The following is a 27,454-nucleotide window of genomic DNA, read 5'->3' on the forward strand; positions in this document are numbered from 1 at the left end:
TTGTGACTGGAGTTTCCTTTTATTTTTCTACTTACACAAAGCACATCTTTTCAGTAAAAAGATTATCTCTTTTTAGAAATGTGCTCTTTTCACGAAGACCACAACATTTATAAAAACGGACCACAAGCTCATTTCTGTCTGGCATCTTTTTGTTGTTGTTAATCCTCACTGTTTTTCCATTGTTTTTTAGAGAGAGTGGAACGGAGGGGATAGAGAGAGAGAGAGAGAGACAGAGAGAGAGAGAGAGGTAAACATCAATGTGAAAGAGACACATCGATTGACTGCCTCCCCCACCCACCCTGATGGGGGCGGGGAATTGACTCTGCAACCCAGGTTCACTCCCTTGACCAGGAATTGACTCTTCGGTGTGCAGGCCGATGCTCTAACCACTGAGGCCACCAGTCAGGGCTTTGTCTGACATCTTATCAGGACATCAGTGGTAGCAGCTGCTCTTCGAGTTCGCTGTACGGCCCAAGAATGACAAGAAGAAGAAGGATGCCAGAAAGTCAGCTGAGAAAGACAAAGACCCAGCGAACAAATCTGGGAGCAAGCCCAAAAGAAGGCGTGGTCCAAAGGCACAGTCTGGAACAAGCTCAATAACCTGGTCTTGCCTGACAAAGCACCATATGGCAAACTCTGTAAGGAAGTTCCCAACGAGAAGCTTATAAGCCCAGCTGCTGTCGCTGAGAGACGGAAGGTAGAGAGAGCTTCCTTGGCCAGGGACTTATTAAACTGGCTTCAAAGCACAGAGCTCAAGTAATTTACACTGCAAACACCATGGGTGGGATGCCCCAACCGCTGGAGAAGAGGCACGAACAAACTGTACATTTTGAAAAATAAAGTGTTATTAAATTAAAAAAAAGGAAACTGACCGTAGGCTGAGATACACAGAGCCAGTCTCAACAAATTATGAAGAACTGAGATCACAAAGAGTACGTTCCCCAACACCAATGCAATAAAGCTAGAAATCAAATAGCAAACCGGATAGGAAGTATTTATATTGAAACATAAAGGACCAAAAATAATAAAAAAAGGTCATCTTTAAAAAAACAAGATTGAAAGATGAGCTCTACTGGGTATTAAGAAAGGAATACTGGCACCAATGATAAGATCAATGGAACGGAATAGAAGGCCCCAAAAGAGACACCCATTTTATGGAAACTTGATTTATAATCAGTGTGGCACTGGCACTTTTCACTAAAAGGGATAAGACAACTGAATATGGATATAGAGGAAACAACAACCTTCATCCCAACTAAATATATTCACAAAAATTAATTCCTTGTGGATTGTGGCTCTAAAATAATGTTAAAGGCAAACCAATAAAACTTCTACATTAAGTACAATTATCAGAAAGTCTTCCTAGCCTTAGGGCAGAGAAGCACTTCTTAAAGGGAACATAGCTTTAATCATTACAAGTTTTTAATAAACTCAACTATATTAAATTTGAAATTTTCCAAATCTTCCATTTCCAAAGACTATTTAAGAGAGTAAAGAGGTAACCCACAGAGGGGAGAAAATATGTGCAAAAATATAACTAACAAAGTGCTTATATCTAGAATTTATGAGGAACTCCCACAAATCAATAAGAAAAAGATAAGCAAGCCTATATGTAAATTAGCTTAAGACTTAAGCAGACACTTCAGAAGAGAGTCTATTCAAATAGCCAATAAACATGATCTGGTGCTCAATCTCACTGATCATGAGGGAAATTAAAACTCTAATAAGATACCACTACATGCTCACCAGAATGGTTAAAATTAAAAAGCTGACAATAGCAAGTGTTGACAAGAAAGCAGAACAATGTGAATGCTGATGAAAATGTAAACTGATATAATCACTGTGGAAAAGTTTGCTAACTTCCACTAAAGCTAACGATATTTCTAACCTACAACCCCAACATGCCATTCTGGGACATATACACAACTGAAATGCTTGTACATGTGCACCAAGAGACAAGTACAAGCATGTTCATAAGCATCATTATACACAATAGTCGAAAACTGGAAAAAAACTCAAATGCCCATCAACAGTAAAAATAGATGAACTGCAGTATATACTTGATACATAAAAATATCTTATGCAATGGTCGCCAATCGGTGATCTGCGGACCACTGGTGGCCTGGGAGGTCCAAAAGGTTGGCGACCGTTGCCTTATAGTATGCTATACAGAAACACTTCTGTATCTTACCTTTAGACAACAATAGATAAATACACTCGCTGTACAGATATAAAAACAAACTGAAGCTTACTAACAACAATCTGAGTAAATTTCACAAATATAATGCTGACTGAAAGAACCCACAAACAAAAGAATATATACTGAATATGTTATTTCATTTACATAAAGGTCAGAAAACAATAAAAAAAACGAAGCCATAACATTTAGGAATATGTACTTAGGTGGTAAAAAGTAAGAAAAGCAAAAAAGCGATACTGATTACTCTGAAGTGACTGAAAAGGGAAAGATGGAAGCTTTGGGGTTGCTGGCTTTACTCTCTTTACTTGAGTGGTGACTATACACATGATTTGCTTTGTAATAAATCACTGCGTGATAGATTTCTTTGTTCCTTTTTTCTACATGTGTTTTATATTTAGATCAAATTTTCTTCAAAGCTTAAAATCACAGTGGAAATAATATATACACATAAAGTTTTTTAAATGTTTAAATCATCACCATGTTTTCATTCTTTTTGTTCCATTTAAAACAGAACCCACAGTATAAAGTAGTATTTTCTGAATTAAGCTAAACAATAAAGCAGGTAGCTTGACATTGAGTTCAGAAAAGAAAAATAAAATATGAGGTTATGAGGTGAGATTCTATCCTCATCCTGTTTCAAAAAAACTATGTATACAATCCAAGCACAGCCCATGTCAGAGGGGTGCCAAGAGGGAGCTATGATGCCAGAGAGCCTAAAGAGTGGGCACCCCTATGAGCTAACACTTGACTCATTCAACACATAAACAACTACAACGTCTATGGTAACAAGAATAGCACTGTCAAGAGTATGACTCACTGCCTTTATAGGCTATACCTAAAAAGGAATATTCTGATTTCATTTTTCCTTTATAAGTAAGCCACTACAGAATTCCAATTTTCCCCTCAAACAGTACACAGTGATAGCAGTTTTTAAGTTCAAGAGGAATTTCTCTCAATTTACAGAACCACACTGTTGTAAAGTTGCATAACTGCCAACACATCTCAAAAGCCCTATTTGAAATTTCAATATTAATTCAAAATGTATCCTCTGGATGGGTAGGTAGGTAGGTGATAAAGCCAGCACAGTAAAACTTTAATGACAGATCTGTCTGCTATCAAAGCAGGAGTCTACAGCTGTGATCAGACTCATTTGCAAGTAATGCGACAAAACAAATTTCAAATATTTGAAACATAATTTAAGTCACAATTGATACTGGTCTGCTCTATCTTCTTCTCGAAATCTCCATATCTGCCCATCACTCACACATGCATTTGCACATACAGCTTACACATATTTTACTTCTATAATTAGGTACCAAGAAGACTTTCCCGACTTTAGTTACATAAAGTAATTCTCTCTCCAATATGCTAAAAATCAGATGGCTTCACCACATCCTCCGTGAGCCTATAATTTAAGTATAAGCCAATTTCTGACTCAGTCAGCTAAAAAAGTAATATTTATTAATGATACAATGAAAAAGAAGAAAAAGAAAAACGACCACATATTGCCAGGTAGGTATTTCTTACTTATTTTCTGATTACAACCCCCCCCACCCCCGCCCACATAAAATACTTTAAATGTCTAAGAATAGATAATTTATAAATTGTGGTACATCCATATAATTTAATACTATAAAGCCATTAAAAAGTAATGAATATGAAAACATGTTCATAACAGATGATGTGAATAAAATAAATTGCAAGACTGTTTACATGGCTTAATCCCAATGTTGTTAAACAGGTATGAGAGAAAGAGAAAAGCCAATTAATCATGGTATCCTGTGAGCCAGAGCTTTTAAAAACTATTTTTTAGAGATATATGAAAAATAAGACATAAGGTTCATCTTTCCTTGTTTCTTAAAAAAAAAAAAATATATCACTCCTACTAGACCTTATTTGCTTATAGATAACACTAAACTCTACACCAAAACCCAAAGGCACTGGAGCATAAATAAAGGCAATGCAGATTCTGGACAGGATTTGACTGTTGGAAAAAAAGAGAACAGTACAAAATTAGTTACCTGTTTTTAATAACTTTTAGCCGAAGGGCAGGCCAAAGTTGGCACTGAGCAGGGCGGGTAAAACTCCAATAGAAAATTCAGTCTTTCTGGCCTAAAGAACCAGAAGGCAAAGTTCAGAGCAATCACAGCAGCTAGAAAGTAAGGTGGGAATCTTGGAAAGGAGAAAACCCCAGATTATGTGAATAAAGTCTGCTCAAATACCTGGCTGATCCCTGAACCACACATGCGTGGGACAGACTCCAGCCAAGGGTAATAAAGCTAAGCTGAGGTAAGAGCTGCCACTACCAAGTCGCAGAATCCAACCGAGTTAATTGCCTGCTGAAAAAAAGAAAAGAAAGGGAAAAAAATAACCCTCTGGGTAATATAACAGATCTGAATCCCTAAAATATAATATCTAACATCCGGAATACAATCCAAAGTTACCAAACACAAAGAAACGGGAGAATCTGACCCATTCTCAAGCAAAAAGGCAATACACCAAATTCAAACCTAGATGACCTCAATGTCAGAATTTTTGGACAAACATGGTGAAGTTCAAAAATATAAAGGAAAATGGCTCAAAATAATGAAAAATATATGTCTAAAACAGAAAATTCAGTGGGTAGGCTTAACAACTGAATGGCGATAACAAAGGAAAGAGACAAATAACTTGAAGATAGATCAATATTATCCAATCTTAAGACCAGAAAAAGAAAAAAAAGATCGGGGGGGAAAAGAAGTCTCAGAAACACATAAAACAATATCAGAGAGTCCTACATATGTGTAATTGGAAACCCAGAAGAAGAGAAAAAGGGACAGAAAAAAATATTTGAAGAAATATTCTAGGTCTTGATAGTTTTATTACACTAGTACATGCATGCATTTGTCAAACTCAAAAATTACACACTTAAAACTTGGGCAGCTCACTGCATGTAAAGTTTATGTTGAAAGAAGAAGACTAAACAGATGCTGACTAGTAAATTATATAAATGCTTAAATGTTTAGAGGAAAGTCTACTAATGTCCATAATTTACTCCGACATGCATCCTCCTCCACAATAAAGTATTAATAACGCACAGAGAAATGAATAGATGAATATATGTGATAGGAAGTATACTAAAATGTAAAAATCTATATGATAGATATGTAGAGGTATTTACCACTAAATTCTTTCAATTTTTCTTTCAAATTCTTTCTGGATGTTTGAAACTTTTCATAATAAAATTTTGAGAAAAAATAATCATTGTGACTGTTTCAATCCACTAGAACAAATTATTTTTAAAATACAAGAGTTACATGTTGTTTCCTCTTCATTAGTCCATTGACCTCTACAATATCAGCCAAAATTCAAGCCAATGAACCTACCTCATTCAAGCAGCTATTTAGACTGGCAAGTGTACTTATAGACTGGGGAGCATAGTGGTGAAGAAAGATGGGAAGAAAGAAAGACTACTTCATTGCTTCTTTATTTCTCTTTACACCAAACTTTAGAAAACAGTAGACAGAATGTTTCCTCTATTTACTGATCAAATCCAGAGTAATTCCTCTATTTTTTCTTTCCTCACGTATGAAGGATAACTGATTATAATTATAATAGTGGCCCGGTGCACAGATTTGTGCACATTGAAAGGAAATTAATTAGAAGGAAGATTCGTGTGGAAATTACATTACTGCAAAAAATTACATGTCAAAATAGTATATATAATATAGTATTATAAAGTTAAAATACAAAATATTTTAATATGTATCGCACATGCGCGAGTCAACGTTTATTTTTAGATCGCCGGTGTGCATCATATGTACCAGACGGTCGGTCACACGCAATTGGTGCCAGCGAGAGCTTTATATGTATAGTGCATGTGCAAGTCGGTTGGTCGGACGGTCAGACGTACATACAGCTGGTCACTCAGCCTTTTACATAGAGAGATTATTCCTTTAAAAAAGGCCAAATCTAGATACAAATGTGTTGTATTATGGTCAGATTTCACAATGAGAGCTTTCAAAAATACTAAACATTAAGTTCCTCTACAGAAAGAGCAAAACACAAAATGCAAAATGTAAAATCTGTGTATAAAAGATATACCTTTATGTTAAATAGAGCGATAACAGCATTGAAAGGCTACATGTTGATTTTTAAACCCCGGCATTTTTCTTGTTTACCTTCAAGTTCTTCTAGATGTGAAGGAGTTCCTTGCGTCCTGGGCTGAATATAAGATAACGTAAACTTGGGCACCACAAATGGTACTTGTTTGCCATCAGATGGTAACTTGGAAAGTAAATAATCCTCAGTACAGCCAACCTGAGGCTTTACACAAACAGAAGTCAATGGAGGGACACAGATGGCAGTCTTTTGACTACTTGAGACTGCTGTTTTAGCTTCCACAGAAACTGCATGGAAGAGAAGGGAAAAGAAAAGAAAAAAATCACAAATACGTACTCAGATTTATATATAAAAATCTAAACCTAGCATGCTTTGGTATTTATCCAATCATTTCAGAAGAAACGGCTGATCCATAAACTACTCTTGGGTCCTATCAAGCACTTCTGGCCTCTACATTAATTCCGTCCAGCCAATACTCGAGCAATTAATACACTACTGCCAAAGTATAATAACAGCATAATGGTGAAAGGAGGCTTCAAAGACTCATTCCCACAAGAGTTCATACAAGGAAAAACAAGTTTATTTTGAAGTTAATTGCACAATACTTTCAAGTGAAATCTAGTCATTTAAAACTACTCTCAACAAAGCAATTCTTCTTGTCAATACTAATGGTTACATCAGTCTTAAATACATAAAGCAATTCTGAAAAAGCTACTTTTAGGTCTCTAAGTCTACAAAAATCTTCACCAAATCACAAAGTAAAATATACACTGACCCTAACATGATAGCAACTCTCCTTGTGCTAGCTTCTCTGACCTACTTTGTTCGATAGACTGATATATAATTCCTAAAATGAGGGAGTTAGGATGGGGAGGTACGGGACACCCAGAGTTAATCCACCTGTAATACTCATGTCCAATTCTTCTCTTCCCTTACTTCCTTCTTCCCACTCAGCTTGCTAACATCCTCCTCATATTTCCACACCAAATACCACCTTCTTTGTGGGATTGTCTCAGGGTGCCTCCTGGGTTGAATTCATCTCTCCCCACTGTGCCCCGGCTATTTTAATACTTACCTCGCATGCCTTATATTTATGTTTATGCCTCCCTCATGCAGTTAGGAAATATGTCTCATTTATTTTTATATTACAAATGCCACAAGTAAGGGGACATTAAATAAATGTTTGCTGAAGTCATAAAACGAAACTCACCGTTGTGCTTTTCTGTTTCACCATAGAAACATCCCCTACAGCAACTCTTTATAAATTCTGTTGCCATTACACTCAATTTCCAATATTCAGCAAAAGATGCACGCTTCCAACTTTAATATTAATCTGTTGGTAGAAAAGAAAACAAGTTAAAATAATCATGCTAACGTCATTAGGTATCACCAAATAAATCAAATTATCTGTCTTTCTAAGATATTCAAATATTCAGAGGAAGGTAGATTTTTTTGTTCCTATTTGTAATTTTTATAACCTGGGCTCCTTATAAGTTAATAAAAATGGAATTGAACAACCTCAATGTTAAATGTGAAAAAAAAATCCCCACTCTCCATTTTCTCTTTAGCCTCATATATCTAAATTGATGTCCAAGCAAAATTTGAAACATAAAATGGCCCTCATAAAAAAGTGTGAAAAAAATTCACTTGCTCCAAATCAATTCTTTTGGTAACCCAAAGACCTTATAATGGGGGCGAATAAACAAATAATTTCATACTTTATGAGTTAGCTTAGTGCTTAGAATTACACTAGCAGAAAAATATACCTTAAACACTGTAACACTTACATGCAATGCCATCTAAGTCACAAATAAGAGATGTTGAAAATAAAGGGGGGTCTGTTAAGTTTACCAGAAATGTAAGACTGTATAAGGAGACATATTTGTTGTAGGAACAGTGCACTAATCACATGACACATTTCATGGACAAGCTAACCTGGCATTCAAGAACAAGACTCCCCCTGGCTTTTGGGTTTGAGATGGCAAACTAGGAAGATCCTGAGCTCACCTTCTCTCATTGACACCAAAACTACAACTACACACAGAACAGCCATCTCGGAGAGCAGCGACCTGAGGGCTAGCAGAACAGGTTTCCCACAACTACGGATGTAAAGAAAAGGCCACACTGAGACGGGTAAGAGGGGCAGACTCAGTGTAGCCAGGGCCCACCCTAACCCCCATTCCCCGTGTGGTGGCTCACAAGTGGGAGGGATATCGCAACTACAGAGGTCCCCCACCAAGAGCGAGGGGTCCAAGCCTCAGCCTGGGGGACCTGCAGCAGGAGGAGGAGCCTAGAGCAGTGGTTCTCAACCTTCCTAGTCCCGCGACCCTTTAATACAGTTCCTCATGTTGTGGTGACCCCCAACCATAAAATTATCTTCGTTGCTACTTCATAACTGTGATTTGCTACTGTTATGAATCGTCATGTAAATATCTGATATGCAGGATGTATTTTCAGTGTTACAAATTGAACATAATTAAAGCGTAGTGATTAACCACAAAAACAATATGTAATTATATATGTGTTTTCCGATGGTCTTAGGCGACCCCTGTGGAAGGGTCGTTCGACTCCCAAAGGGGTCGTGACCCACAGGTTGAGAACCGCTGCTCTGTAGCATCTGGCTTTGAAAACCAGCAAGATTTATTCCGGGAGAGCCAAAGGGCTGTGGGAAACCCAGGTTGTGCTCTTTCTGAGTTCCGGCACGCAGGCAGCAGTTTGAAAAGCATCTGTGTCATATATGAAGGTGATAGATACATGGACCAACTTTAGGGCATGTGCTGCAGGGGCAGGGATCTTTCTCCAGAGTCCAGAGTGCTGCTGGGCACCACATTCCCCCCACTGCTTTACTCTCTTTCCACCTAACTGGTCTGATGCTGGCAGGCGCCATTTCTGACTCTCCATTAACCTTGAGAATACTGTTCAGCCCCCTAGCATTTCCCTGACGACCTCTCCAAAGCCTGCCACAATGGTGGGCGACCTCAGCCAGCATCTGTGCACAGCAATGTGTCTACAACAGTCTGCAAAGCTGAAGATATGCATTGTAAACCGTAAAGCAACCACTAAATAAGAAAACAGGGCTTTAACTAATAAGCTAAAAAGTTGATCAGATGGAATTATAGGAAAAGATTCTTAATGTAACAGAAAGCAGAAAAAGGGAGGGGCAAAGAAGAACTGAGATATTACCCTTTTGAAAGAACCAAGATGGCGGCATAGGTTAACGCCGGAGTTTGCTGCCTTGAACAACTACTTCAAAAGTGAAACTAAAAAACGGAACGGACATCACCCAGAACCACAGGAACGCTGGCTGAGTGGAAGTCCTACAACTAGGAGGAAAGAGAAACGCATACGGACACTCAGAGGAGGCGCAGTGCTGAAGTCAAATTCTGAGGTGCGGAGTGCGCGGAGCGGGCTGGCGGCGGAGGGCGCGGTTGGCGTTTTCAATCGGGAGGGAGTCGCAGACTCTGAGCTCCAGATCCGGGCCAGTCTTTAGGGACCCAGATTCAAACGGAAGAAGCGGGACTGTCTGGCTTCGGTCAGAGCGAGTGCAGCTTTCTCTCTGAGCTTTGCAGTGGTCGCTGGGACTCAGAGAGGCAGAGCCTCTGGGGACAGGACTGAGAGCCGCCATAACTGCTCTCTCCAGTCCACCCTGTTGATCCTGTGCGACCCTCCCCACCCAAGCCCTGCACAGAGGCATTTGCCGGATAGCCTCAGGCAAAGGCTAGATTAGCACCTCCCTAGAGGACAGAAGTTCTCTCACTGCTGACACAGCTGATTCTCATAGCCACTTAGCCTGGAGGTCAAACCCTCCCTGGAATTAGCTACAACAATCAAGATTTAACTATAAGACTGCGCACAAAGACCACTAGGGGGTGCACCAAGGAAGCATAACAAAATGCGGAGACAAAGAAACAGGACAAAATTGTCAATGGAAGATATAGAGTTCAGAACCACACCTTTAAGGTCTCTCAAGAACTGTTTAGAAGCCGCCGATAAACTTAATGAGATCTACAAGAAAACTAATGAGACCCTCGATGTTATATTGGGGAACGAACTAGAAATTAAGCATACACTGAAATAACGAATATTATACAGACTCCCGACAGCAGACCAGAAGAGCGCAAGAATCAAGTCAATGATTTGAAATGCGAGGAAGCAAAAAACACCCAACCGGAAAAGCAAAATGAAAAAAGAATCCAAAAATGCGAGGATAGTGTAAGGAGCCTCTGGGACAGCTTCAAGCGTACCAACATCAGAATTATAGGGGTGCCAGAAGATGAGAGAGAGCAAGATATTGAAAACCTATTTGAAGAAATAATGACAGAAAACTTCCCCCACCTGGTGAAAGAAATGGACTTACAGGTCCAAGAAGCGCGGAGAACCCCAAACAAAAGGAATCCAAAGAGGACCACACCAAGACACATCATAATTAAAATGCCAAGAGCAAAAGACAAAGAGAGAATCTTAAAAGCAGCAAGAGAAAGAAACTCAGTTACCTACAAGGGAATACCCATACGACTGTCAGCTGATTTCTCAACAGAAACTATGCAGGCCAGAAGGGAGTGGCAAGAAATATTCAAAGTGATGAATGCCAAGAACCTACAACCAAGATTACTTTATCCAGCAAAGCTATCATTCAGAATTGAAGGTCAGATAAAGAGCTTCACAGATAAGGAAAAGCTAAAGGAGTTCATCACCACCAAACCAGGATTATATGAAATGCTGAAAGGTATCCTTTAAGAAGAGGAAGAAGAAGAAAAAGGTAAAGATACAAATTATGAACAACAAATATGCATCTATCAATAAGTGAATCTAAGAATCAAGTGAATAAATAATCTGATGAACAGAATGAACTGGTGATTATAATAGAATCAGGGACATAGAAAGGGAATGGACTGACCATTCTTGGGGGGGAAAGGGATGTGGGAGATGCGGGAAGAGACTGGACAGAAATCGTGCACCTATGGATGAGGACAGTGGGTGGGGAGTGAGGGTGGAGGGTGTGGCGGGAACTGGGAGGAGGGGAGTTATGGGGGGGGAAAAAGAGGAACAAATGTAATAATCTAAACAATAAAGATTTAATTAAAAAAAAAGAAGAAGAAGAACTGAGATGAACAGTAAACAAATAGCAAGGTTATACAGCAGGTGGAACACAAAAACAGGTGGGATGAATAGGAAATAGCAAAATGATACATTTAAACCTAACTATGTCAATAATCACATTAAGTATAAATGCTTTAAATATGCCAATTAAAAGGCAGAGATTGTTAAGACTGGATAAAAAAGCATGACCCAAGTATATGCTGGCTATAAGAAATGTACTTTAAATATAGACACAAATAATTTTATAGTCAAAGGATGGATATCCCTCATGAATATAGACACAAAGATCCTCAACAAAATACTAGCAAACTGAACCCAGAAACGTTTAAGTAGGATTATACATCATAGCCAAGTGAGATTTATCCTAGGATGGCAAGGCTGGTTTAACATCTGAATATCAATGCATGTAATACATTACATAATAAAATAATCAACAAAAACTACATGATCATCTCAATAGATTAAAAAAAAATCTGAAAATTCCAATACTCTTTCATGCTAAAAGAAAGAAAGCTGATCAAACAAGGAATAGGAGAGAATCTTCTCAACAAAATACAGAGCATCTATGTAGCTGCTGAAAGACTGAATGCTCTCCCTCTAAGCCCAGGCAAAAGACAAGGATGTCTACTCACCAACTCCCGTTCAACGCTGTTCTGTAGATTCCAGCCAGCACAATTAGGCTAGAAAGCTATAAAGGGCATACATCCTGGAAATAAAGAAATAAAATTCTTTATTTAAAGACAAATTTGACCTTGCAAATAAAAAGAGCAAAGGAATCAACTAAAAACTAGTAGATGCAATAAACAAGTTGCATGCAGTGTTCAAAGCATAAAGTTGATATACAAAAATTAATTGTACAGGGTGAGGCAAAAGTAGGCTTACAGTTGTAAGTATGTGAAATACAGAGTTTATTCTTGTATTATTATTTATTGTGTTATTTCCCATATGAACTGTAAACCTATTTTTGTCCCAACCTGTATTTCTATATACTAAAAATGAACAATCTAAAACTGAAATTAAGAGATGAGAGAGAGCAAGATATTGAAAACCTATTTGAAGAAATAATGACAGAAAACTTCCCCCACCTGGTGAAAGAAATAGACTTACAGGTCCAGGAAGCGCAGAGAACCCCAAACAAAAGGAATCCAAAGAGGACCACACCAAGACACATCATAATTAAAATGCCAAGAGCAAAAGACAAAGAGAGAATCTTAAAAGCAGCAAGAGAAAGAAACCCAGTTACCTACAAGGGAATACCCATACGACTGTCAGCTGATTTCTCAACAGAAACTTTGCAGGCCAGAAGGGAGTGGCAAGAAATATTCAAAGTGATGAATACCAAGAACCTACAACCAAGATTACTTTATCCAGCAAAGCTATCATTCAGAATTGAAGGTCAGATAAAGAGCTTCACAGATAAGGAAAAGCTAAAGGAGTTCATCACCACCAAAGCAGTATTATGAAATGCTGAAAGGTATCCTTTAAGAACAGGAAGAAGAAGAAAAAGGTAAAGATACAAATTATGAACAACAAATATGCATCTATCAACAAGTGAATCTAAGAATCAAGTGAATAAATAATCTGGTGATCATAATAGAATCAGGGACATAGAAAGGGAATGGACTGACTATTCTTGGGGGGGAAAGGGGTGTGGGAGATGCGGAAAGAGACTGGACAAAAATCGTGCACCTATGGAAGAGGACAGTGGGTGGGGAGTGAGGGCGGAGGGTGGGGTGGGAATTGGGAGGAGGGGAGTTATGGGGGGAAAAAAGAGGAACAAATGTAATAATCTGAACAATAAAGATTTAATTTAAAAAATTAATTAATTAAAAAAAAGAAAGAAATCTATTCCATTCATAAAAACATCTAAAACAAACCCTAAAATATTTAGGAATACCTTAAAAAGAGAAGTGAAAAACTTGTACACTGAAAACTATAAAATATCATCGAAAGATATTAAAGAAGCTTTCAATAAATGAAAAGATATCCCATGTTCATGGGTTGGAAGATATAATATTATTAAGACGGCAACACTCCCTGAATTTTCTACAGATTTAACATGATCCCTTCCAGCTTCTTTCTAGAAAGAGATCCTAAAATTCATATGGAAATGCTAAAGACACAGAGCAGCCATAACAATCTTGAAAAACAAGAACAAAGTTGAAAAATATACTTCTCAAAACTTACTACAAAGCTAAAATAATTAAGGCTGTGATATTGGCATAAGAAAGACATATGGATCAATGAAATAAAAACGAGAGCCTAAAAATAAGCCCGTATGTTTATGGCCAATCAATTTTTAACAAGGTGCCAAGAAATTTTAAAAAGAATAGTCTTTACAACAGATGGTGCTGGGACAACTGGATATCCGCATGCAAACAACAACAACAAAAAGTAAAGAAACTGGATGACTACCACACACTGCACATAAAAATTAGCTCAAAACTCATCGCCTATATATATGAGCTAAAATCACGAAACTCCTAGAAGAAAACACAGAAGTAATTAGTTCTTTGTAAACATGGATTAGGCACTGATTTCTTAGATATGACCCCAAAAGCACTGCAATAAAAAAAAAATTGATATATCAAATGTAATCAAAATTTACAACTTTGTGCTTCAAACGACACCATCAAGAAAGTGAAAAGCAACTCAGAGACTGGGAGAAAATATTTGCAAATCATAAATCCAAGAACGAGCTTATATCCAGAATATATAAAGGCCTATTACAACTCAATGACAAAAGAAAAACATCACAATTTTAAAATAGGCAAATAATTTGAATAGACACTTCTCCAAAGAAATATACAAGTGGACAAAATAGTACAAAATAGCACATGAAAGTATGTTCAACACTCTTAGTCATTAGGAAAATGCAAATTAAAACTACAATGAGATAGTACTATACACTTATTAAAAAGGATAAAATGGTAAAGTCTAGCCATTCAAGTGCTTGCAAGTGTGCAGAACAAGCAGAACTCTCATATTCAAATCGTGGCAATATAAAATGGTTTGACAGTTTCTTAACTTAAACATACATCTACCATATGATAGACATTCAATTCCTTGAGTAAATATACTCAGGGAAAAAGACATCATATATCCACATAAAGACGTGTACACTGCTGTTCATAGCAGCTCTATTTGATATAGTAACAAGCTATCCCATCTCCATCATCAGGTGAGTAAACGCATTATCTAAAATCTATACAATGAAATACTGCTCCGCAATCGGGGAATAACCCATCTGTGGACTGCTGTCTTCCCGCCAGTACTAGTAGATTCTCCAGTACGAAACATCTTCATTCTCTTTTTAAATATTGCTTTGCCCATTCTCAACTTATTAGGCTTTCTTACCATAATTTCTCTTTCTGGTCACTCTAATTTCCATGCCTCTTACTTTTTCTCTTTTCCATTTGTCTTTTTGAGCTGTATTCTGAATGATTTATTCTGACCTATATTCTAGTTCACTGATTCTTGGGGTTTGCCTAATTGCCTAATCAGGGGTTAAATGCAATAAATGAATTTTGATTTTTTTATTACTGCATTTTTCATGAATAGCAATTACACTGTTCTTTTTTAACCAGCTCTGTATCTCTGTCACTTTTAAGCCTTCTTCTCCCTGCATCCATTTTTTAAACTTGTCTGTTATATATGTAAAATAGCCCATTGTAGTTGCTTTAATAATCTGTGACTGGTAATTCCAATACATAAGGCTTTTATAAGTTTACTTCTAATTGCCTGTTGTTTCTGCTGATTCTTGCTCAGGTTGTCTTATGTCCTTGTGTACTTGGGTTATCTTTGACAATAAATTATTCACTGACTTCAAAACTTTAAATAAAAGATGACAGTATACTCCTACAGAGAATATTTGCATTTGCTTACAGGTGATTTTAACTTCATGCTTTCACCAATAACCCAATTTTTAAATGGGCAGAGGATGTGAATAGACATTTCTTCAAAGAAGATGGACAAATGGCCAATAAACACATGAGAAGGTCTCAACATTATTAGTCATTAGGGAAATGCAAAACAGAAACACAATGAGGTAGCACTTGACACACACTAGGATGGATCTAGTAAAAAGGACAGATACAGTGCTGGCAAGGGTGTGCGGAAACTGGAACCCTCATACGTTATTGGTAGGAATGAAAAATGGTGCAGCTGCTCTGGAAAAACAATTTGGTAGCTGGTGACGGATGGAGACTTGACTTGGAGTGCTGCACACACAATACAGTGTACAGATGGCATGTTGTAGAATTGTGTACCTGAAATCTGTATACTTTTGTTAACCAGTGTCACCCCAAACCGCAATAAATTCAATTAAAAGGAAAAAAGCAATTTTGAGGAATTGGAAGAAATTCAAGGTCTGAAATAAAATTAAGTGGACATTTTAAGTAATTAATAAAAGAAAAAGAGTTTGGTAGTGCCTCTAAAACTTAAACACAGAGTTACCATATGACCCAGGAATTCCACTCCTAAATATACCTATGAGATTGAAAAATTTATTTCCACACATTATGAGTAATGTTCATAGCACATTACTCATAATAGCCAAAAAGTAGATACAACCCAACTGTCCATTATTAATGAGTAGAAAAACAAAATGTAGTATATTTATACAATGGAATATTATTCAGGTATAAAAAGGAATACAGTACAGATTCATGCTACAACATGAATAAACCTCAAAAACATAGCACTAAGTGAACAAAGCAAGAAACAAAAGACCACATATTGTATGATTTCATTCATATGAGATGCCCAGAATAAGCAAATCCAGAGACAGGATGTAGATTAGTGACTGCCTGGGGCTTGGGGGAAGGGAAGCAATGAGTGACTGCTAATGGGGGTACATGGTTTCTTACCACAGTGATGAAATGTTTTGCAATTAGATAGTGATGATGGTTGCACAACTATGTGGGTAGAAAACCCACTAAATTGTACACTTTTCTGGCCTGAATTTTATGGTATGGACATTATATCTCCCAAAAACATGAATTTTAAAAATTCACATTTTGACATTTTTTATGACCACCACTGGGATGCAAATTTCTCCCATGGTCTGGTGGTTGCATTTCCTAAGGACAGGCTTCTTACCCCTCTGATTTACTTGGCATCAAGGCAACTTTCACTGCAGATCCTTGAAGGAGGTAGACTGAATTTTCATCCTTACATGATAGCACAGACATCTGGAATCCCAGAATTATGGGCAGACAGTCTCTGGTTAGCGAACCTTGACTGAGCCCTGTGCTGACTTCTAAGTATCCCTCCCATCCTGCAAATCCACCAAGTTCTTACTCAAAGCCAATCAAGTTGTCCCGCCCTCTCGCCCCTCCCCCGCCCCCCCTGGAGTTCAGCAAACACCCTCTTTAGTCTCTCAGAGTTTCAGCTTTCTCTTAGATTTTGACATATGAATTCCTAACTACCATTTAATTTTTTTAAAAAATACAGCATTCTTGGCTATTTCCAGTAAGAACGTTTTTTGCAAATATTTTAACTATATTCCCCAAAGTGAAAATCCTGTATTTGCTTTTCAAGTTAAAGTTAACTCTAATGAGTTAGGACAGAATTTGCAAAAACTAAAGACAGTCTGATAGTCTAACTTCAGTATTACTTGTGAGGTTGGGAGATTACTGTAGAGATACTTAGGACTTAAATAACACATCATACTACAATAAAAAGTTTTAAAAGAAGCATGGGTGGGTGATTTGTTCTTCTAGGTAGCGAGGTTCTTCAAAAAACTAAAGTAAGTAAGATTGCAGCAAAGATACACAAAGAAACCTAAGGAAAAAAAACAGAAGAAACATACACACATATGGAAACTTGACATAGGACACAGATCAATAAAAGGAAAAGCAGAATATTCAATTAAAAAATACTGGTCAAAAGATTAGCCATATGGCAAAAAATAAAAAATAAGTAAATTAGATTCCCCCACTTCACATCATACAAAAATCATGTGCACACGATTAAGGACATAAATATGAACAGCAACATTTTAAAGCTTTTAGAAGAAAATATCAGACTATATCTTTATGACCTCAGAGAAAGAAAAGATGTGTTAAACAAGATGCCAAAAGCACTAACCATAAGGAGAAAGATGACATATTCAACTGCATTAAACTATTGAATATGTCCATCAAAAAACACTATAAAGAAAGCAGGAAGACAGGTTACTTACCAGGAAAGAGATATTTGCCACATGTATAACTGACAAGGGATTAGCACCCAGAATCTATAATAATAAAAGCGTAATATGCTAATTAGACAGGACAAAGCCTGGGCTGCGGAGGGAAGCCCAGGTCCCAGATGCCAGAGGGAAGCTGGTGCTGGCAGCCAGGGTAAGGAAGGCCTATTCTTGCACGAATTTCATGCTCGGGCCTCTAGTATATATATATAAAGAATATACATATAAAGAGACTTCTAGAAATCAATTTTTTAAAGATTTTTAAAAACAATACAAACTAGGCAAAAGACCTATATGGGTTTCCCGTAGAAGAGGAATTATAAAAGGATCAACATCATTAATAACTAAGGAAATAGAAATTAAACTCCCAATGGGGTACCATTTCTCACCCACCAGATTGTTGAAAAGAAAAAAAATCAGGTAAGGACAAATACTGTACAAACTGTACATTGTCTCAATGTGGTTGAGAAAGGGAACAGGGCAAACACTTAACACACTGTGGGAGCGTAAACTGGTACAGCCACTTCATAAAACAATTCGGTATTATCTAGCAAGACTGAAGAGCTACAACTCCACTCCTAGGCAAAAAGCTAGGGAAATTCTCGTGGGTGGACACAGAGACATGAATTAGAACGGTCATAACAAGTCAGCTTTTACTGACAAAAAAATAAAAATTAAATTTAAAAAAGACCGCTGAAAAGTCCCCCAAATCTCCATTAACAGGAGGATGGATAAAACAGTGGTGGAGTCATACAATGAATGACATACAGCCATAAAAAGTAAACAAACACATCAACATAGATGAATCTCACAAATGTGTGCCCCCCCAAAAGTGATAGAATAGACAACTAAATAATACATCAGGGAGCGTGGAAAGAGAGAAACAATCAGGGATAAAGACATAATCAGTTCTTCAAAAATATTGACTATGTATTATTTCTAAAGTATAATATGGGTACAGGAATTTTATTTTATTTGTATTCTCTAAACCTGGGGGTGAAATTTCTCATTTAAAAATTAAGCAGAGCCATAACTGGTTTGGCTCAGTGGACAGAGCATCGGCCTGCGGACTCAAGGGTCCCAGGTTCAATTCTGGTCAAGGGCATGTACCTTGGTTGCAGCACATACCCAGTAGGGAGTGTGCAGGAGGCAGCTGATCAATGTTTCTAACTCTCTATCCCTCTCCCTTCCTCTCTGTAAAAAAATCAATAAAATATCTTTTAAAAAAATTAAGTAGATACATGGCTGTGGTAGAAAATATGAAAAATAGAGGATTATATGAAGAAAATAAAAATATCAATAATTCCATCATTCTGAAATGACTACAATAGTTAAAAGAAATAAAGACAATTGACCCTTGAACAACACCACTTTTGAATGGCATGAGTTGACTTATAGATGGACTTTTTTCAATAATACTGTAATGTATTTTCCCTGTGATTTCCTTCATAACATTTTTCCTAGCTTACTTTAGTATAAGAATACAGTTTCTAATACACATAACATACATGTGGTTAATTTACTGTTTATGTTGTCAATAAGGCAACAGTAGGCTATTCACAGTTAAGTTTTGGAGGGGTCAAATTTATATCTGGATTTGTAACTGCATGAGAGGTGGGCACTGCTAAGCCCCACTTTGTTCATGGGTCAACTGTATATTTCTTCTTAAAGGATGTGTTTTCTTCCGCTCTCTTTTTTTATTTACTCTTCTTTATAGCTTTATTGAGGTACCATGGACTTACAGTAAATTGCACATATTTAAAATGGACAATTAAATGAGTCAGACATTATGTATACATTGATGGAAGCATCTTCACAATCAAGAAAATGAACACATCCACCCCCCCCCATGTTTCCTCAGGCCCCTTTTTAAGCCATTCCCCTTCACTTTCCCTTGTCCCTCTCCCCAAGTAACCACTGATCTGTTTTCTGTACTTTACACTAATTGGCATTTTGTAGAATTTATCAGGTATATTTTGGGCATAATTTATGCATCTATTTCACTTTAGTGGATACTGCCAGGAAGTTCTGTAAAATGGCTGTACCAATTCACACTACTACCAGCAGAGTATGAGAGTTCCAGTTGCTCTACAACCTTGTAGACCAGCGGTTCTCAACCTGTGGGTCGCGACCCCTTTGGCGGTCGATCAACCCATTCACAGGGGTCGCCTAAGACCATCCTGCATATCAGATATTTACATTACGATTCATAACAGTAGCAACATTACAGTTATGAAGTAGCAACGAAAAAAATTTTATGGTTGGGTCACAACATGAGGAACTGTATTTAAAGGGCCAGAAGGTTGAGAACCACTGTTGTAGACCCTTGATTATTGGCCTTTTCCATTTTAACCATTTTTTTGCATATTCCTAAGTAAGATACATATAAAACTACTTGTCTGAATAACAAAAACATTAAACGTTCAATGGAGATTGAAGTCATTACAAAGAAATTTTAATCAAAGAGCATTTTCTCTTGAATGCATAATAATTATTGAAGCGAAGGCCCTAACTGATGTATACCTCACGGATTCTGATTTAGTAAAACCATGATTTCTCCATAAGAATTTTAGAAGAGTCACTGAGATATACATGAAAGAGTCACATGAGTTAAAAGTAAGTTGGGCAGCCCGGCTGGCATGGCTCAGTGGCTGAGTGTTGATCTGTGAACCGAAAGGTTACACTTAGATTCCTGGTCAGGGCACATGTCCGAGTTGTGGGCTCCATCCCCAGTAGGGGGCGTGCAGGAGGCAGCTGATCAATGATTCTCTCTCATCATTGATGTTTCTATCTCTCTCTCCCCTCTCCCTTCCTCTATGAAATCAGTAAGGCAACAGTAGGCTATTCACAGTTAAGTTTTGGAGGGGTCAAATTTATATCTGGATTTGTGAATAGCCTACTGTTGCCTTACTTTTATTTTTTAAAAAGTAAGTTGGGCAAAGGAGGGGGAAATGGGGGACATCTGTAACACTGTCAACAATAACATTTTTTAAAAAGTAAGTTGGGAGTATCCATGTACTCAGGTGAAATACTACCCAATAGTTGGCTACAATATGACTTGAACACTGATAACAGCACTTGAACCCAACAGACCAAAATACCACCAACATAGCGCTCACCATTTGAAATAAAACAGGTTCTTATAAACACTGTAGTTCTATCAGTGTGCTCAGCTACTTGTTCTCAGCTTTTGCCACTTGGCCAGGAGAGAGGAACAATGCTGTGAGATACACTTTAACATAGAGGTATTTGCCTTCTATTCTTTCCAATCTGACTGTAAACTGCCTTCTCCCACTCTGTCACTTCTAATCTTTGTTTCTCAAAGTAAGGACGCAATACCCTCTATCTTTATTTCTTCATCTTCTATTTACTCCTCAAATTCATTCAAATTTGGCTTCCATCCAAATCATTTCACTTAAACTATGTTTGCTGAGATCGATGACCCCCCTCCTTATTAGCAAAGCCAATGGGCACTTTATCAGCTCCTATCTTCCTGATTCTTCTGACGCATTTGACTCTGAGATTCCTCTCATTAAGCCTCTTCCTTCTCCCGGTTTCTATGACGCCTCTGTCGCTAGTTTCGCTCCTTCCCTGATGGCTCCTCCTTTCCTTCACTGTGCCTACCTGTCACTTAAATATTGGTACATCCCGTCCTCCATCTCCCTCTTTTCTTACTCTGCTTATTTGAATGGTTTCTTCTGCTCTCACAGAATTAACATCCACAATCCAGATGCTTCCAAGTTCTACAACTCTGCTCCTGACTGCAGAAAACCCCCACACCAATATATTAAAACTAGAGGCCCGATGCACATAATTCGTGCAAGGGGCTCGGCCCTCACAGCCCCGGCTTCGACCTGGGAAGTCCTCCCAAGGGTCATCCAGCTGTTCAGTCTAATTAGCATATGAGCTCCTTATTATAGAGGATGGGATACCCGCTGGACAGCAATGCCAGATGTCTTGTGAGAACCTCAAACTCATTTTCTCTCAACCTGAATTAGTCTATCAATGTGTTAGTTTTATTTGTAAATTAAATTCATGAAATGAATTATTTATTATAACTCAAGAGGAGCCAAAAAAAATACAAGACACTTAAAATATTTTTTCGGAAAGGGTTAAAAAGGAGCAAATTTTTTATGATGTCTTTTCTTCAGCTACAAAGGTAACTCATTGTCATTAGCAAAAACTACAAAATACAAAAGATAATTTTAAAAGCACATTTCGAAATCCAGCTCTCAAAAGCAAGTAAAATCAACATTTCCGCCTAAAAAGTACATTTTTTAACCACGATAACGTTACATCACAAAATAGTAAATTGGTAAATAGGGGTGTTGTTATTAACTCTCAATATTTTCAAGGCCCCCCCCCCCAACTCTATTAACCGCCCACCTGGAGATAGAATCAGTGTAATATTTTAAATACAAAAGCAATCCTTTCTCATGCTGTATTTTAAATATTCTAAACTTTTTTGACTTGGCATCTATCTTACCTATCTATACCTGACTTCTGTGTGCAATACACCCCACAATCCACCCATAGTGTTAGCAAAGGGGGGAAAAAAGGTGGAAGAAACAGATAACAAATCTAAAACCTAGCTGGGTAGATAACTCGTGTTCTGCAAAAACCATAGGAAAGCGGCATTTTAACACCCCTTCTCGGCTTCAGGAAGGGCCGGGCCGGGGTCTCCCTCCCTCCGGATCCCCACAGCCCACCCAGCTCGCAGGGCGCGCCAGTGCCCTCCCGGCCACGTGATCGCGGCTGTCCGGGACCCCAAGCTACCCCCCCCCCCCAAACCCCGGCCTCCGGGGAGCAAGCGTCGCTGAGGAGACTCGGGAACAGTCACCCGGGGCCCCAAAGAAGGCGACACTGAAAGAAAAAAAAAGTTGGAGACGAAAAAGAAAACGTGCAGAGCAGTCGCGGCGCACTCAGCCCGCGGGACACCGGGCGAGGGGTCTGCCCGCTGGGCCCCGGCCCGGGACGCTCTCACCCCCGCCCCCCAACCCCCCAAACCCGCGAGCCAGACCCCGGAGGCCAGGGCAGCGGCGGCTGGACCCCGCGCCCCGCGCGCCCGGGAAGCGCCCGGACAGCGCACCTGAGCCCCGGCTCCCTCCCCGCGGGGCCCGGCGTCTCCGCGCGAGGCTCTGGGGCGCCCGCTCCACTCCGCGCTCCCGGGGGTCCCGGCGGGTTACCTGCTCCGGCCAGTGGGCGCCCTGCCGTCGCCGCCCCGGGGGAATGTGACTCGGGTCACCTCGCGCAGCGCCAGAGTCCGCCCCGGTTCCCGTGTCCTCCCCGCCGTCCCCTCCGGAGGTGCGCGCCGGGCGGGGTGGGCGGGGCCGGCGGGGCTGCAGGCCAGGGCACCTGAGCACCGCGCCTGCGCCGTCCACTCATTCATTTTATTTATTTTTTCCCCCTTCCCATTCTTGGCCTCTTCAAGCCCCAGCTCTCGGCTACTCCCTTTGGAAAGGTCTGAGATGAAGCCAGGCATTTGAGTTTGGAGTGTTTTGAGGGATCAGAACAGAGATAAAGGGTAGAAGGGGGACTAGAGGGACCGAACTGGCCGGATGAGCCTCTTTGAATAGTGAAGGAAGGAGCAGTCTCTCTTGTCAGAGATGTTTCTGCACCTTTTCTTGGAAGCGGAGAACCTTTGCTTAGTTACTAGACTGAGTGTTTATTCCCAACTATAAAGCCTTGAGCATCGGCCGCATCTCTTCGCTTTTGTGGTTTTGCATCTACCAGTACCTTGCCAGCAGGAGGCACGCTGAAAGGAATACTAACGGTCTCCCCTACCATGGCCCTGTCCCCATCCTATGCTGGAGTCTAGGGCCTGGCGAGGAGCTGACTAGCCCTTGTCCTTTTTGCCTCCTGTGGTGGGGGTCTTAAGCTACCTGTAAGGTTGTTGAGTGAATTCCTAGATTATCTGTTGGCGAAAAGCTCAGCTTTTTGAGAGGATTATAACTTGAAATAAAGGTAATACTTTTCTCCCTGGAGAGCAGTCTTTTCCAAAGTGGGTTCTGTTCATCTCTAGGTCCTAGAGATGCTGGTGGTGGGGTGGGTGGTGGGGTGGGGTGGGTATAGAATCCAAGGTCGGATTGACCTAGGGCCGTGGTCGGCAAACTGAGGCTTGCGAGCCACATGCGGACATGCGGCTCTTTGGCCCCTTGAGTGTGGCTCTTCCTAAGCCTTAGGAGTACCCTAATTAAGTTAATAACAGTGTACCTACCTATATAGTTTAAGTTTAAAAAATTTGGCTCTCAAAAGAAATTCTAATCATTGTACTGTTGATATTTGGCTCTGTTGACTAATGAGTTTGCCGACCACTGACCTAAGGGAAGAAACACAGTATAGTCACTCTCCTTGAAACGGATGAAGCATTTACAGGACTAAAAACTGTGTTTTACTTTGTGTCATCCTGCATTTCCCAAATGTATTTGACCTGAAGGGTGGCAGACTATGCCAACCCAAAACATGCCGCTTGGGCACAAGAATTACTTCGAGTTAAAAAAGCACTTGAAAAACTACAGATGCAAGAAGGGCAGGGTCCTCTTCCTTTTTCTTCCTGAAGGCAAATGAAACTCCAGTGTGAAAGATGCCCTCCATGTACCAGAAGGAGAGAAACATTCTGATGACCAGAGAAGGAAGTCAAGGATGAGGGAAATCTATACAAACCTTGTTAAACTGACCCTTGTCTTCCTCGTCACTTCACAATTAACACATTGCGGACGGACCATGAGAATTCTCGCTTCATATTACACAGTGTTTTACAAAGTATCAGACTTTAAAAAGAAATTAGCTTGTAAGAACATCTAATAAATAACTTCAAAATGCAATGGGTATTAATTTTAAAGCATGCCTTTAACATTTCTGTAAAACATTTTTTTGTGCTCGTTCAATAGAAACTTATTTGGCCACTGGTAAAGCTAGCAAGAAAAATACTGGTCCGCAATGTGTTAACTACCAGAACTCAAGTCCCCTTGTCTTGTCGCATTATCACTACTTACTACTCTTTGTCCACCTTAGTATATAAATGGCCAGCTCTAACTGCTTCTTTGGGCCTTCAATTTCCTATGGCTGCTCCCCTGTACATGTAAAGATCTGTTTGCTTTTCTCTTGTTCATCTGTTTATGTCAATTTAATTCTAATTTCTAGTCAGAAACCCTAAGAGGGTTGAGTTTTACCTTCCCTAGAGACCATACAAATCTCTTCTTGTGAAATGCCAGTTACAATCCCAGGACATTAGTGTTTCAACCAACACACTCCGATCAATTCTGCTTTAACGTCCAAGGACATTCACTTTGAATAAATTTTTACCCTATTACAAATGTTTGCAAGGTTCTGTGCTGTTTACATAAAGCTTTCACATGAGTCATCTCATTTAATCCTCACAGTGATGATGTATTGTAGCTGTAATTATCCTCATTTTACAATTGTAGGTATTGAGGGTCAAACAGTGGTTGCCCAAGTGTAGAGTCGAGGTTGACTCTGGACCTCAGACTTGAAGGCCTTTTAAAGGTGTAGGATGGGCTTTTACTCCCAACGGCACCTGACATCATAGTTCACCCAAAGGTGTCACACAAATGTGCTGAGTGAATGAAGAATGAATGAATGCATGAATGCTTAATGATGCTTACTGAATGGCACTGAGTCCTTGGTGCCTTAACCGGACAACCTTCACAACCTCTTCACTGAGGCAGAAGCTCCAAGAGCAAGAGCTCCCCAATTGTTCTTAGTTTTCTTCCATCTCCCATCTAAAAAGGATTCCTTAGAAGAATCCACTCTGTTGGCAGAAATAGTTCTTTGAAAACATTGAAGCCACTTCCTTTATTTTCCTTGAAATGGGCCTCCTTCCTGTTCCGCCTTCAGAGGCGGAGCTACGTTGGTAGAAATGATTTTGTATATACACCTTTCTTTGTGTCCCGGCGTTTAACCTCTTCCCACAAAGAGACGGTTGTGCAACATTCTGAATAGGTTTTGGGTTTTTGTCTGTTGGATTTTAATGTTAAACATTAATGTGTTAATAGTAATGTCATATTATTTGAGGCAGATCTGAGGCAAAAAAAAAAAAAAAAAAGATTTGGGTTGCTGTGGGTAACGGGGCTGCTTAGATTTTGTTGTGCAAATCGATTCTTTCATTTGGTAGAAACAAATCACTGAATCCCTGTCCGAATCCCTTTTCTTTCTTCCTTCACTCAGTGCAGCTTGTAAATGATTTGTGACTCAGTCCAGCCCTGACACTACCCCCCACCACACATTTTTGAATCAACTGTAGTTCCCTACATTGCCAAATTTGCACTACTGTTCCCCTTAACTCTATTTTATGGGGACCAACTGGCAAATTCATGTTTATTCAGCTGAAGTATCTCCTCTTCTGAAGATGAAACCCTACAACACTCATCCCAGGGCGGATTAAGTGTCCTTCTCAGTGTTCCCGCCACAATCCCTCCGTATCTCAATAATGCCGCCTGTACAATAACGGTGGTGATTGCCTTCTTTCTCCTCTTGCTACTAAACTCATTCCATGAGAGTTACCAATACACAGGAATCAAAATTTCCACCTGTTTCCTGGACACATAGCTTAGCACCTGACACATAGAAACCACTAAAATATTTGTTGAATGAAGGAAAAAGGATATGAATTCCTAGAGTGCTTGTAAAATGGGGATAACTTCACAAATATAAATGGTTACGTGAATACAATGCAGGGAGGGGGGGAGAGACAGAGTCCCCTCAAATGATCCCCTTCCCATTTTCTGTCTTAGGAAAACAGCATCACAAACTTATACATAGGTATTTATTCACTCATTCATTTACTTGTTCAACAAACATTTCTGAGTGTCCATAGTATACCAGGTACAGTCCTAAGCACTTGCTTCAGAGCGAAAGTGACATTTCAGCAGAATCATGAATGCTCACCAAACCTTGATTCCTCTTTCTGGGCACAAAACTAAAGTGCTAGGAGTGAGAAGAGAGGCCCTATAGGCTCTTGAATGTCTTACTAAGAAGTTTATATATTAATCTACAGGACACAGAAATTGAATAAACTAGGGACTATTTGTGGTGGGATGAGTTGTTTTTTCTCTCCCCGCCCCCTTCTTCATCATATTCTTTCCTAAGTGACTAGTACCCACTAAAGCAAAGGTAACAATGGGAAAATAGTTGGTTATAGATACTTCACCAAGGGCCTCTTTTCTCAATACCCTCACCCCACAATACCTTCCCTGCTCCAAACCCCATTAATCAATGACACTTCATAGCACCAAATGGCTGATAGTTTCCTGGAGATCTAAACGGAAAACATCCAGCCCCTAGGACAGGAGACGATAGCACCAGTGGGATCAAAGGAAGATTGTAAAGGAGAAAGAGAGAATCCAGAAAAGAAAGAGAGAAAGAAAGAAAGAAAGAAAGAAAGAAAGAAAGAAAGAAAGAAAGAAGAAAGAAAGAAAGAAAGAAAGGAAGAAAGAAAGGAAGAAAGAAAGAAAAAAGAAAAAAAGAAAGGAGGGAGGGAAGGAAGGAGGGAGGGAAGGAAGGAGGGAGGGAGGGAGGGAGGGAGGGAGGAGGGAGGAAGGAAGGAAGGAAGGAAGGAAGGAAGGAAGGAAGGAAGGAAGGAAGGAAGAAAAAAGAGGGTTTTCTACCAAGTACAAAATCAACTCCTCCAGGCTGGGAAGCGGGTCCAAAGAGGATGAGACATACATGGAGCACGTGGTGTAAAACTGTCTCAGGATTTTAGAACAAAGGCCCCCAGACTCATTGAATAAAGCACAGAAACATCTAAATTCCTGGATTGGAAGAAATGATTCAAATCTGAAATAAACAAGTGCATTTTTCTGGACTCATTTTACAAGAGTTTAATACGAGTCAACTTGCTTAAG

General features: G+C 39.3%; 1 protein-coding gene across 4 annotated transcripts in view; it reads right to left on the bottom strand.

Annotated features, from left to right (window-relative positions):
- TC2N (tandem C2 domains, nuclear) overlaps positions 1-22,882 on the bottom strand; it is a 40,297-nt gene extending 17,415 nt beyond the window's left edge. For 2 of the 4 annotated variants that reach the window (XM_036315739.1, XM_036315722.1), the window contains exons 1-4: positions 22,778-22,882; positions 12,034-12,107; positions 7,512-7,634; positions 6,361-6,588 (exon numbers count right to left, since the gene is read on the bottom strand). In XM_036315739.1, coding sequence (XP_036171632.1) covers positions 6,361-6,588; positions 7,512-7,578 — 295 coding nt within the window. In that variant the 5' untranslated portion in view covers positions 7,579-7,634; positions 12,034-12,107; positions 22,778-22,882. Of the gene's footprint in view, positions 1-6,360; positions 6,589-7,511; positions 7,635-12,033; positions 12,108-17,585; positions 17,640-22,777 lie in introns of all 4 variants that reach the window. The other 2 variants (XM_036315732.1, XM_036315738.1) reach the window with 2 other exon arrangements.
- Positions 22,883-27,454: the final 4,572 nt, after the last annotated feature.

Source organism: Myotis myotis, unplaced genomic scaffold, assembly GCF_014108235.1.
Source record: "Myotis myotis isolate mMyoMyo1 unplaced genomic scaffold, mMyoMyo1.p scaffold_m19_p_1, whole genome shotgun sequence".
Taxonomy (NCBI): Eukaryota; Metazoa; Chordata; class Mammalia; order Chiroptera; family Vespertilionidae; genus Myotis; species Myotis myotis.